Raw genomic sequence first — 13,743 nt, forward strand, 5'->3', positions numbered from 1 at the left:
TTTATATTGCTATAGCTTCTTATATTTTTAATTCTTGTTCTTTTCTAAATACTGTTAATTGAAAGGCTTTGTTGTGGAGTGAGGGGAACTAAAATAGCCTAGCTATGTTTACAGTGTTTATTATAATGTTTGTAAACATTTTGTGTCGGCATTAGGCCTATTTCTGAATGAAATAATAAAATGCGACTTATGCTTTTCCCCCCTAAAAACTAATTTTTTTAATACGCGTAGCGGATTTTAACCATGCAACAAACCTTTTAAAATATTTTGATAAATTACTGAAAAAATAAATAATTTAATTACTTTTTAAACCGTTTTACTGATTGTATTAATCGGTTAAAATTCTTACGGTTGGTTAATGGTTAACCAGTTAAAATGAACATCCCTAATTGAAATATTAAAATGTTAATAAAGAAAATAATAATTATAATAATAAAATAAATAAAACCCATTTATTCTGTGGCACCTAAAAAAATTATTTGGTGCCTACGTTTTTTTCTTCTAGGAGCCAATGGCTCTTTACTCTATATTTATTTATTTATTTTTATTTTTTGTCTGGAGCCCTGTACAGTTTGCTTAAAGGTGCAGTTAGTGATTTATGAAACACCCAAACAAACACAGCCCTACCTAAAAGAAACACACCCCTGTCTTCATTGCTCTGCCCCCAAATTCACCAACATGCTATGTAACACATACATTGGCTAACAGCTCACCCTTCAGACGCCTCACAGAAGTATGCATGAATCTAATGCTAATGTACAACAGCATGTCTTGGTTCTGTGAAATGGTAGAGCAATGTTACATGTCGAGCAGAGCTCTCTAACCTCCAGCGCTGGAAAGCTTTTCCAATATAAATGCGAGTCCTAGCTCGTTCCTGATCATAACTCTTCTTTATTAGGTTATATTTCTTAGATATTTTCCTATTTGTTAATGCCTAGGCCATCTCTTTTTCTACAGTCTACAAATCTCCAGTTTGCTCCCTCTATGTATCTCCTCCCCGTCATGGATGATAAAAGGCCCTATTGCTAATTGGCTACAAGAGTGTTGTGGTGCTCGGCCTGATCGCTCCAATCCACTTCGGTTTTTCCCTATAATACGGTTATTACTGTATTTTTTCCAGCAAGCACAGAACCGACAGTTAGCAAGTATTCGCAATCGTTTGTTTAGGTGTTGATTGAAATTTTCAAGTGTTTCTCAGAAATGGCTTACTGCATCTTTCAGTCGGGTCATAAGGAATACTGTTTCCAGGTCCAAGCCACTGCACATTTGAACTGAACAGCCATTTATGAGCGCTATTTATTTATATAACACTAAAGCTAGGCTTTTAAAAAACTCATGGTGTGCACTACTGTCTCCGGCAGTGTTGGGGGAAATTACTTTTAAAAATAATGCATTACAATACTGCATTACTCCTTTAAAAAAGTAACTAATTGTGTTACTTTTTTATAGAAAGTAATAAGTTACGTTACTTTTGTGTTAATTCTAATATAAAAAAGTTTTACTTCTGGCAAATGACAAAGCCCTTTTAATTCTCTCAGGCTGAAGGAAATAAACAACCTTTCAGCTGTGCTGCCATTCTGGATTGTATAAAGAATAGGACGCAGGAGAAGAAAGTTCAACGCTCTTCAGCAATAAAAAAAAAATCATGAAACGCAAATGTTATGTTTATCTGAAGTCATTTTTGCTTATTAGTAGGTCAGCAGCAAGCACATTGGTTAATAAAATGGGATTAAATACATAAAGGATATTCGTGTTAACATTTAATTATTGCAGGTTTGCACCATATTCTGAGTGCATTTCAATGCTTTTATTCATTTTGAGGAATACTGAATCTGTTTTTGTACACAACGCCTCTGCACTTACTCCCGATTTCTCTCAACATGAGGACAGGAGAGCTGTCAGTCAGTACACTTATTTGAAAATGTAACTCAAATATTTTCTTGTAAATTTAAAAGTAATGAATTACTTTACTAGTTAGTTAAAAAAAAAAAAAAAAAAAAAAAAAAAAAAAAAAGTAATCTGATTACGCAACTCGCTTTGCTTGTAATACGTTTCCCCCAACACTGGTCTCCGGGCTCACGGCATCCCGGACACAATATTGTAACTTTTCACACAAGATGAATCACTGTCTGGCCTTCTGAGATATCAGTGTGGAGATAAAGGTTAGTATTACAGCAAACCATGAGTGTATATTAGCGAAGTGTGTTCCTTGCTTTTGGCATCTGACAGAGCGTTTGGGCCCAGAAACGGTGACACGTGACGTCAGAGTTAAGATGATTGCCTCTTCTTCTTCAACACATGACTAAGCACTTATCTGCATGGTAAGTGTGTTGTTAGCTGCTGGTTGAGTGGTAGTAATGGAGACTCTGTCATGCTGGGATATGGAGCCTCAAACCTAAGGATGATAGTCTCTGAGCACTTAGCTGGCAGAGCACCTCTCCCTGTGTCACCGGTGGGGGAAAGTCCTCAAATGAGATTAAGCGGCATGAAAAGCAGCGTGATTTCAGGCAGGGGAAGGTTGCCAAATGAGCCGAGCTCAGCGCATTTCCTTGAAAGCGTGTCGCTGCGTGTTGGCATGCTGTCTGTCCACACTGACAGTGAAAAGTGCTGTGAAAGCGACAATAACAGGCAGTCGGAAATGTATTTGATGTTTAAATTATAGCCATGTGGATGGCAATTTTGGTTTTCTGGTTTATGGTTCTTATTAAAGCACAGTGTTTACTATACACAATATGACGTAGACTAAACCTCCTTTAGGATTTGCTGACTGACGGATCCAATCTTTTTTTTTTCTCCCAGCTGGATCCGGATCGTTACAGGGTCCTCAGACGCCTCAGTCGACCAGCAGTTCTATGGCAGAAGGTGGAGACCTGAAGCCCCCTACGCCTGCCTCAACACCGCACAGTCAGATGCCGCCCATGCCTGGTGTTAGGTACATCTCAATGCTGTCTCTCAGTTTTGGGACAGGACATTCAGAATGACTTTCAAGGGCCAGAGTATATCTGAAATTATCTGTCTCACACAGGAGCAGTGTGAATTTGCAGGACCCGTTTGCTGACGGTGGGGATCCAGCTTTTTCCAGACGAAACTCTGTGACCCCCAATTCAGGTTATCAGCCTGGTATGGGTGGACCAGACATGATGGGCCGCATGGGCCCTTACGAGCCCAGTAAGGACCCGTTCGGTGGAATGAGAAAAGGTGACTGTTCTGGTCTTATCCTTACAGTGGAATTTTAAGGATGCCTCTTATGAATTTATCTAGTAGTGCTACTATAATATTGAGCCAACTCCATTACTGCTGAGATTGTATATACTTTGCTACGTGAACATTTTGAACTTACAAATTGTAAGCTCTTATAAGTATTTGTACAACCCATGATTCTTATCCCAGTGACTGATTTGCTACAAGAGACATTATTTTAAACCGACATTTACTAGTTATAAGTGTAGATTGTGCTTTTTAATGATTTGGCATGTGGTAATTAACTCATAAAAATCATAGGTTATATGTTATTTTAGTATACAAACGAGGACACTCAGTTTGACTCTCTGCTTACATTTTCAGCAGGTGAGCAGTTCATGAGCCCAGGTCAAGGCCCAAACAGTGGCATAGCTGAACAATATAACCGAGGCCCCCCAGGACCTATGGGAAATATGGCGATAGGTCAAAGACAACAGTACCCATTTGGTCCAGGATATGATAGAAGGTGAGTGCATTTATTCCAAGTATTTGCATCAAGTGTAGCCTAGAGCTGCACAATTAATCGAAATTAAATCGCGATTAGGCAGAAGCTGTGATTGTCATGCGTATCTTTCAGTGAAGCACGGTTGTGTAATCAGCAGTAAATCTCCATCTGAAGGCCATGGGGCGCTCTTGCGCTAAAACTCCAAATACGCCCCGCAGAAGAAACCCAGGAAATCCCTATAGCGGTCGCTGAATAAACAGAAGATTTAATTGCTTTCATTAATTCAGTGACTAATAAACACACGACTATGACAATATATGGTTTATCCGAGTTCGTCTTATTATAATTTTTATTATAATAAAGTATATAATAATGCAATGCTAATCGACATAGCCTTTATCACTGCTTAGAATACTATGAAATATGTTGCGTGCCTTATTCTGTGTAAGAAACCACATCATCTCACAGAAGGATTTATTTCAAACACTCGACTGACGTTATGAAGTGAGTTTGGAGTAAAAACATGTTAATAAATGTGGTATTTTCACATGCTTTCAGATGGAGCAGCTGCAGCAGCATTTACTACAGAGAGCCGTAGTTCACTGACAGGCTACGCAAACAGCTTTCATAATTGCAGAACGATTTCTTCGATTTCATAATAGCGCAATTAAATCGTCTGCGATTATGAACGCGATTTTGCGTAGCTTGTCAGTGAACTACGGCTTTGTGCAGTAAATGCTGCTCCATCTGAAAGCACGTGCTGGAGATTTACTACTAATCACAGAACCGGCTTTACTGACAAGATACGCATGACAATCACATTCGATTAATCGTGCAGCCTTAGTGTAGCCAGTGAGTTTATTATAGCAATCCATTAATACAGAAATCAGATTGTGTTAATATTGCACGTTATAGTAGCTTTGCAATGGTTTTTCACATTTCAACACACAACCCAACCAAAGAGTTAGTGTCTTCAGTTGCCGTTTCTCAAATGCCGTTTCTTTATTTCCTCACAGACCAGATTCAAATATGGGCCCAGATGGCAGTATCGTTCCACAGCCTAACATGATGCCTTCAGATGCAGGGATGTACTCACCCAACCGGCCCCCACAGCAACCAAGGTTAGCATTTAATAAATATTTTCTTTGCTCATTTTTTATTTATTTTTTGCTATTGCTTTTGAGCATCCATGCTTTTTGGGCCTTTCTGAAACCACATGTGTTTTGGTTTGCAGACTTGATTCTTACAGTAATCAATACCCTGGCCAAGGTGCTTCCCCTAGTGGACCATACCCAAACCAACAATCAGGAATGTACCCACAACAGCAACCGGTCAGTGAAATACAATCTTTTTAAAATTATAATATTGTTATTAGGTGTGACATTGCCTAAAATCTTTAAAAAAAAAAAATTCTCAAATACAGAATTACACACAGAAGAGACCAGTTGATGGTGTTTATGGCCCTCCTGCAAAGCGTCATGAAGGGGACATGTACCCTTTCAGTGGTCAGCAGCAGGGACCCCAGGCCCCAGGTGGACCTCAGTCCCAACCTGATATGTATAACCAGTATAACGCCTATCCAGGCTCCGACAGACGCCCACCAGGCCCACAGAGCCAGTTTCCTTTCGGTTTTGGGAGAGATCGAGGACCTAACGCGGGTGGTCCGAACTCCCAGCCCTCCATGCCACCACAGATGATGGGTAGCTCCATGAGTGGCTCCATGCCTTCAGTCCCCGATGGACCCCAAGGTCCCATGTGGCCTGGGCGTAATGAGATGAACTACCCAAACTATCACAATCGCCAGGGGCCCCCTGGTGTTCCATCCCAAAGTCAAGGCTACCATGGCATGAATCGTTCTGAAGACATGATGCCTTCAGATCAGCGCATGAACCACGAGGGACCTTGGGCTGGCCATGTTAACCAGCGGCAGCCCCCGTACGGACCTGGAGCCTCTGGGCCACCGATGGCCAGACCTCTTCAATCCAACTATCAATCCTCCCAGAACCACATTCCACAAGTGTCCAGCCCTGCACCCATGCCAAGACCAATGGAGAACAGGACCTCACCCAGTAAGTCTCCATACATGCTCACAGGGATGAAAATCCAGAAGGCTGGACCTCCAGTTCCTGCATCACACATTGCCCAGCCGCCAGTGCAGCCCCCTCTGATTCGGAGAGATGTGGCATTCCCACCAGGTTCAACAGAGGCCACGCAGCCCATTCTGAAACCACGTCGTCGGCTTACCATGAAGGATATTGGTAAGAGGCTCATTGCATTGTTCCCATGAGTACTTGTGTCCCGATCCATTTTTTTTGGAGTGGTCTAAAAATAGGTTTTGTTCTGTTTCAGGAACACCAGAGGCCTGGCGAGTCATGATGTCCCTCAAATCAGGCTTGTTAGCCGAGAGCACTTGGGCTTTGGATACCATTAATATTCTTTTGTATGATGACAACAGCATTTCTAACTTTAATCTGAACCAGGTGAGTAGTTTGTATAGACCAGGGGTCACCAAACTTGGTCCTGGAGGGCCGGTGTCCTGCAGAGTTGAGCTCCAACTTGCTTCAACACACATGCCTGGAAGTTTCAAGTATACCTTAGTGAGACCTTGATTAGCTGCTTCAAGTGTGTTTAATTAGCTAAACTCTGCAGGACAATGGCCCTCCAGGACCGTGTCTGGTGACTGTTGGTATAGACCAAGGGATGGGTCAGGTTGGTCAACTAGTGTGACTAATTTATCTTTATCTTCCAATTGCAGCTTCCTGGCTTCCTTGAGCTCATTGTTGAGTATTTCCGAAGGTGCCTCATTGAGATCTTTGGCATCTTGAAAGAGTATGAGGTTGGCGACCCTGGGCAGCGTACACTAATTGACCCAGATGCCATTGACCCCGAGATGTCTGATGAGGAAGGGCCAGAGGCAGAGCAGATGGAAGAGGAGGACGAGGATTACGATGAAGATATAGAGAGCAACACTATGCAGACGTCACAGGTCCAGGTCAAGCAAGAGAAAGAGGAGTCTACGCAGGTCCAAAAATCCAATGACAAGAATGATGTAGAAGACAGGGAAGGCGAGGATAATTCTTGCAAAGATCATTTCCGATCATCCACCCCATTGCAGGACACCAGTGCCTCCCAGGAGAAGCCAAAGCAGGCTAGTAAATTTGACAAGCTTCCCATCAAGATATTGAGGAAAAAAGACCCGTTTGTGATTGGGCGCACTAGTAAATTGGGTCGGCGACAAGCCTTTGATAGCGGTCTTATCCATTGGAGTGTAGGTGGTGGCGACACCACAGAGCACATACAAACCCATTTTGAGAGCAGGATGGAGCTCTTGAAACATCGGAAACGGGTGCCAGTGAATGTCGAGCCACGCAAGAAGGTGTCTCAAGTAGTGGAGACCGTCACGGAGGATGCTGAGAAGCCTCCGACAAACGAAGAGCATCAGCAAGTACAACCTCAGCCATCCCCAGACCAACCATCGTCCGAAGGTAAAAGCACTACAACAGCAAGCACGTCGACGAGTATAACGGCCACCATCGATGACGTACTCTTGGCTCGGCAAGGCTCTGTGATGGAGGAAGCGGTCCGAGGCAACCAAGATGGCGACAAGGAGAATAATAAGTTGCTCTTTGGCATCGACCTTGTGCAACGGAATCGTAATATCAAGATCTTAGAGGACGAGCCGCACAGCAAAGACGAGACCCCGCTCTGTATGTTCTCGGTTTGGCAGGACTCTCTCGCTCGCCGCTGCATCTGCATTTCCAACATCATTCGCAGCCTTTCCTTCATTCCTGGCAATGATCTGGAGATGTCGAAGCATCCAGGACTTTTGCTGCTACTTGGCCGGCTGGTGCTGTTGCACCACTGGCATCCTGAACGCAAGCAGGCCCCGGTTACCTATGAGAAAGAGGAAGAGGAAGACGAAGGGGTCAGCTGCGAGCGAGACGAGTGGTGGTGGGACTGTCTCGAGGTTCTGCGGGAAAACTGCTTGGTCACGTTAGCGAACATTTCAGGCCAGCTGGACCTGTCCATCTACCCTGAAAGTATTTGCCTGCCGCTGCTGGATGGCCTGCTCCACTGGGCCGTGTGCCCTTCGGCGGAAGCCGTCGACCCTTTCCCCACGTTGGGGCTCAACGGGACACTGTCTCCCCAGAGACTTGTCCTGGAAACCCTCAGCAAGCTTAGCATCCAGGATAACAATGTTGACCTCATTCTGGCTACGCCGCCTTTCAGCCGCCTTGAGAAGCTCTACGGCTTCCTCGTGCGCATGGTCGGCGACCGCAAAGTGCCCGTCTGCCGGGAGATGGCGGTGGTACTGCTAGCGAACCTGGCGCAAGGCGACAGCGTCGCGGCCCGGGCTATCGCTGTGCAGAAAGGCAGTGTTGGAAACCTTCTTGGCTTCTTGGAGGACAGTCTTGCAGCCACACAGTTCCAACAGAGTCAGAGCTCGTTGATGCACTTACAGGGTCCGCACTTCGAGCCCACTAGTGTGGACATGATGCGGCGGGCGGCACGTGCCCTGCACGCTCTTGCCAAAGTGGAAGAGAACCACTCAGAGTTCAGGCTATATGAGTCACGGCTACTGGACATATCGGTGTCCCCGCTCATGAACTCTTTGGTGTCCCATGTAATCTGTGACGTACTTTTTCTGATTGGCCAGTCATGACAGCCGTGGGGGTGATCATGTTTTTCCCCCACTCGTTTTTTTTAATGTGTGTGTCTGCGCGAGTGTAGAAAATTTAACAGTGAAACTGACTGACTGTATGTTCATTTTTTTTTTATTTATGCAAAATCACCTCAGATTCCACTGTTTGTCCTTGTCTACCCTTGCTTCGCTCTCAAGGACGGATATAAGTCGCGACGGATTTAACACGTATGGATAAGAATTAAACTAACACGGATGTGCCGATCAAGATCCTCGCCTGCAAGAGTGCGCTGCCCTTTTGGACTTTTTTTGTAAGGAAAAATAATGACAAAAAGACACAAAAAACAACTGTAACCAAAGTTGCTGTCACGTTTACAGTGAGTTTGGGGAAAAACCGTGCCCGTGTTAATCTTCTGGGTGAGGATGGGCACGGAGATGACCATTATCTGGTTCTTGGAGGCTAAATGGACTCTCAGACTCTGGTGTGTGGTATAAATTGCTGTAACTTGGATTATATATATACTTAGCCCTAAAGGAACCAGGTCGTTGGCTGTGAACAGACATGTAAATGGGAGGCCTGTGCAGTAGATTGTAGGACTTTTTTTCTGTACTGTACACCTTTAAACTGTAAACATACTGTAACAATACTGTTTCACACTGAGATAATGCTGGCTTGGCAGCGAAAAAACTGTAGTTTTTAAAAATTATGATTTTAGTTCATGTTGAGAGAGGAAAAAATGGCTTTCCCCCCAAAGTAACGTGAACCTACAACACCCCGACCTCTTCTTTGTCCCTCGATTGTATGACTTGACCCTTAAAGATATCACCTCTTAGGACTGGTCTTGAGCTCTAGATGCAGTCCAGGCTGCAGTGTATATAATGATGTTGTAAATTACACTTTTTGCTCTTTTTCTTTCTCTCTCATCTTATGGCGCTCTTCACCGTTTTTAATCTTTGACGAATTAAAGGTTTCACTCTACAGATCTCTCATTGCGCATTGCCATGTGTTTATTTACCACCTTCCTCTCCTTACATCTCTGGATGTAGGGATGCAATCTTCTGCCCTTACGATCCCATGCACATAACATTTCAGTTCCTTTCGTTAAAGCTGTAGAGGCATATATCAAACCAGACAAGTCCATTACTCCAACCGATTTCATCATCATTCACCGGAACAGATACAGTAAACGAGTTTGGTTTCCCCTCTTTCCCAGCGGTTTCCTTAGTCGATTCCAGTGCTATGGATTCATATTTGTATTTCAGATGATGTAGCTAAAAATTTGTTGTAAATTCCTTTTTTCCCCTTTTTTGGCTTAATGAATATCATTTATTCCGTATGAAATCTTTATACTATATGTTCCACGTGTTAAGAATAAATGTACATTAAATCTTGGTAAAACGCTTGTGATTGATTCATTTATAACGACTTTTATAATCATGCAGTTGGAGGTCCATGAATTTAATACACGTCAAGCTCTACAGATTGTATTTGTTGCATCGCTAATTACCATAGAAAACATTTTGATAAATCTCTCTTTAAAAAAAGGTAGTAGTAAAGCACTTGTAATGGAAGTTAATTGTTCAAATGCCACTGATTTGCAAGTATAGCCACAAGACGTCAATGTAAATACGTGTTCAGTTATTGTGATGCAATCTGTCAAAAACCATCTGTGCATAGTTGCTGTCCAATAATTCTTAACGTTATGATCCAAATTTGAATATGCATTAAGGGTGCTTTCACACCTGGCTCGTTGTTTCGGAACCTGGCGCATTTCCCCCTTAGTTCGGTTCATTTGGGCATATGTGAACACGGCAATCAGGCTCGGATCCGCACCAAAACACTCGATCCGAGATCGCCTGAACGAGGTGGTCTCGGCTCGATTGAAAATTAACTCTGGAGCGGTTCGGTTGTAGTGAGAAAGCAATCCGATCCAACGGACCAACGAACTAGGCTATATCACAATGTATGATGGGTAATTAGTTCCGTGAAAAGCAGTAGACGATGTCTGTGGGTGAGCACGTCTTTGCCATTCAAAATCAAAGCGCGCCTTTTCATTTTATAATGCCGTCTTATTGCTCTTCGTAGTAGGTGCATTTTAACAATGTTTCCCTGACGAATCCTGGACTCCTGCTCAAAATGGTAAATTAATATAACGACAGCTACAAAAAACCCAACAATAAGCCCTCGAAGCTGTTGTAGTTCCATCCTGACGGATGACAGCTATGAGCAGAATTCCGGAAAATAAACCGTGGAACGTTGACCAATGAGAGGAAAGTTTACTCGCACGTGACTTGTATGAACAATTTTGGTCCGTTTAGAAACGTTGCCGTGTGAAAGCGAACCGCACCAAGAATAGCAATCGATCTACAGGTGTGAAACCGCCCAAGATTCCTAACAAGGACCAAATCCTTATGTATTACATTGGTGACGCAACTAATGTCCGTTCATCTATTCTAGAACAGTAATATCAGCACGGAAGTGATTTGCACAACCAAAAAAGTTTTCAAAACGCCGGTATGTGCTTCAATACAAACTCGAGTCTCCCGTTCCTTTTGGTAAATTTTCAGCGCATGTCCCGTTTGCTTGCATTGTCACTACATCACTGTAACCTGCAAAAATGAGTTCATTTCCGTAATCGGCATTATCCACAATTGCATAACTGATAGGGCTAGACTAGACTGGAGGACTCTACAGGCATTTGTTGCTCTGCTACAGTATGGAAAATAGCATGAACCGCAAATTAGGAGTCGCAAGTTTGTTCTTCTCAGGATTAATGGTGTCCAACCCAAAGAGAAACACCTAGGCTGCCTGAAATGGAATAATTGCACACTCCACAAATATAGGACACTGTAGGCTCAAAGAGATGGTAAAATCGCAGCTGTAATTACTTGCGCTTCCTTCATTAGGCGGGAAAGTGAAGGTCAAGGCGAGCGCATTGCATTGTGGGATTAGCGGCACATGCCATGCATACAGAAAAACTGCTTCCTGTTCACAGTGTAAATGTTTCATACTGCAAACCTAGTTATCGATGATGAGTGCTTTGAAAGCAATGCATTGTTATAGATTGATCCCTTCCAATGCATTTCACATACAAGATTGTGGTACAATAAGCATATTCCAAATTCTCACGGATTATTGATTCGCTTAAGGGGTAGTAATATTTTATACATCATGCTTGCATGTTATAGGCTTTTGAATCAGAATGAGCACGCAGACACGTGGCTGCATTGATAACGGAAGCAGGCTGAGTTTATACTACAATGTTTAATCCCACAGCTCCATCTAGCGGTTATGTGCAGATAACAGCACTGATTGTTTTATCCAATACATAGACATAATGAATAAATAGGACAGGAATGAGTGCAGTGAATGTTCTCTCTAAAGTAGAACGGGTCTAGTAATGGTTCTATTTATTAACAAATGTGTTACTAAAGCTCTGCTTGAAACTGCTGCTGTCATGTAGCTGTTACTTTTCTCAGCGCTTGTCAAGGCGGACTGATCGCAGTCGTTGTAATTACTACATAAGATTTTTTTTGGTAGACATTTCAGTCAGGGTAGGATTTTGCATGTGAGGTATAAATCCTTGGCATTTATACGAATGCCTGTGTGACAAACATGTTCAGAGGTTTTTGAATGGAGGACTAGTCATTTTCTGAGCCATCCAGCGCCCTCTAGAGGAAGAATAATACAATTTCGCTCAATCCAACGTGTGTGTTACACATCTTCTCATTTATGTTGCTCATACATCCCTGTTTTTATTTATTAGTGTTTTTTTGTTTAGTGAAATCTTTTTCAAGATGAATAATTTTTTTTTTAAAGAACAGTATTTACTTAAAATAGAAGTGGTTTACAGCAACTATGATATCCTTTTCTTAGGGTTACAGTGAAGGATTACAGTGAAGGATTAAAAGTGATTCAGAGACATTTCAACAATTCTACTGCTGCTGCAATTCTTAGTGTTGAGAAAAGGAAAAGCTGAAAAGAATAAAGAAAAATATGAAAAATGAACTCGAACTAATTGTACAAGATGTTTAACACTAAACAAGTCCACAGACAGACAGACGATAGATAGATAGACAATCAGACGATAGACAGACAGACGATCAATAGATAGACGATAGACAGACAGATGATAGATAGATAGACAGACAGACAGACCAGCGATAGATAGATAGATAGACAGACAATCAGACGATAGACAGATAGACAGACAATCAGACGATAGACAGACAGACAGATGATAGATATATAGACAGACAATCAGACGATAGACAGACAGACGATAGATAGATAGACAGACAGACCGGCGATAGATATATAGATAGATAGACAGACAATCAGACGATAGATAGATAGACAGACAATCAGACGATAGATAGACAGACAGACAATCAGATGATAGACAGACAGACAATCAGACGATAGACAGACAATCAGACGATAGACAGACAATCAGACGATAGACAGACAATCAGACGATAGACAGACAATCAGACGATAGACAGACAATCAGACGATAGACAGACAATCAGACGATAGACAGACAATCAGACGATAGACAGACAATCAGACGATAGACAGACAATCAGACGATAGACAGACAATCAGACGATAGACAGACAATCAGACGATAGACAGACAATCAGACGATAGACAGACAATCAGACGATAGACAGACAATCAGACGATAGACAGACAATCAGACGATAGACAGACAATCAGACGATAGACAGACAATCAGACGATAGACAGACAATCAGACGATAGACAGACAATCAGACGATAGACAGACAATCAGACGATAGACAGACAATCAGACGATAGACAGACAATCAGACGATAGACAGACAATCAGACGATAGACAGACAATCAGACGATAGACAGACAATCAGACGATAGACAGACAATCAGACGATAGACAGACAATCAGACGATAGACAGACAATCAGACGATAGACAGACAATCAGACGATAGACAGACAATCAGACGATAGACAGACAATCAGACGATAGACAGACAATCAGACGATAGACAGACAATCAGACGATAGACAGACAATCAGACGATAGACAGACAATCAGACGATAGACAGACAATCAGACGATAGACAGACAATCAGACGATAGACAGACAATCAGACGATAGACAGACAATCAGACGATAGACAGACAATCAGACGATAGACAGACAATCAGACGATAGACAGACAATCAGACGATAGACAGACAATCAGACGATAGACAGACAATCAGACGATAGATAGACAGACAGACAATCAGATGATAGACAGACAGACAATCAGACGATAGACAGACAGACAATCGATAGACAGACAGACAAACGATAGACAGACAGACAGAAAGACAACCAGCAGACGAACAGACAGACAACCAGAAGACGATAGATAGATAGA

The 13,743-nt window shown here is 42.5% G+C and overlaps 1 protein-coding gene across 1 annotated transcript in view; it reads left to right on the forward strand.

Moving 5' to 3' along the window:
* LOC107550655 (AT-rich interactive domain-containing protein 1A-like) overlaps positions 1-9,230 on the forward strand; it is a 100,790-nt gene extending 91,560 nt beyond the window's left edge. The window contains exons 13-20 of the mRNA XM_016231990.1: positions 2,800-2,932; positions 3,026-3,198; positions 3,568-3,706; positions 4,702-4,806; positions 4,920-5,016; positions 5,109-5,943; positions 6,035-6,165; positions 6,441-9,230. Of these exons, the coding sequence (XP_016087476.1) occupies positions 2,800-2,932; positions 3,026-3,198; positions 3,568-3,706; positions 4,702-4,806; positions 4,920-5,016; positions 5,109-5,943; positions 6,035-6,165; positions 6,441-8,348 (3,521 nt within the window). The 3' untranslated portion in view covers positions 8,349-9,230. The remainder of the gene's footprint in view (positions 1-2,799; positions 2,933-3,025; positions 3,199-3,567; positions 3,707-4,701; positions 4,807-4,919; positions 5,017-5,108; positions 5,944-6,034; positions 6,166-6,440) is intronic.
* The last annotated feature ends 4,513 nt before the right edge of the window (positions 9,231-13,743 follow it).

Source organism: Sinocyclocheilus grahami, unplaced genomic scaffold (genome assembly GCF_001515645.1).
Source record: "Sinocyclocheilus grahami isolate Dianchi unplaced genomic scaffold, SAMN03320097.WGS_v1.1 scaffold404.1, whole genome shotgun sequence".
Lineage (NCBI taxonomy): Eukaryota > Metazoa > Chordata > Actinopteri > Cypriniformes > Cyprinidae > Sinocyclocheilus > Sinocyclocheilus grahami.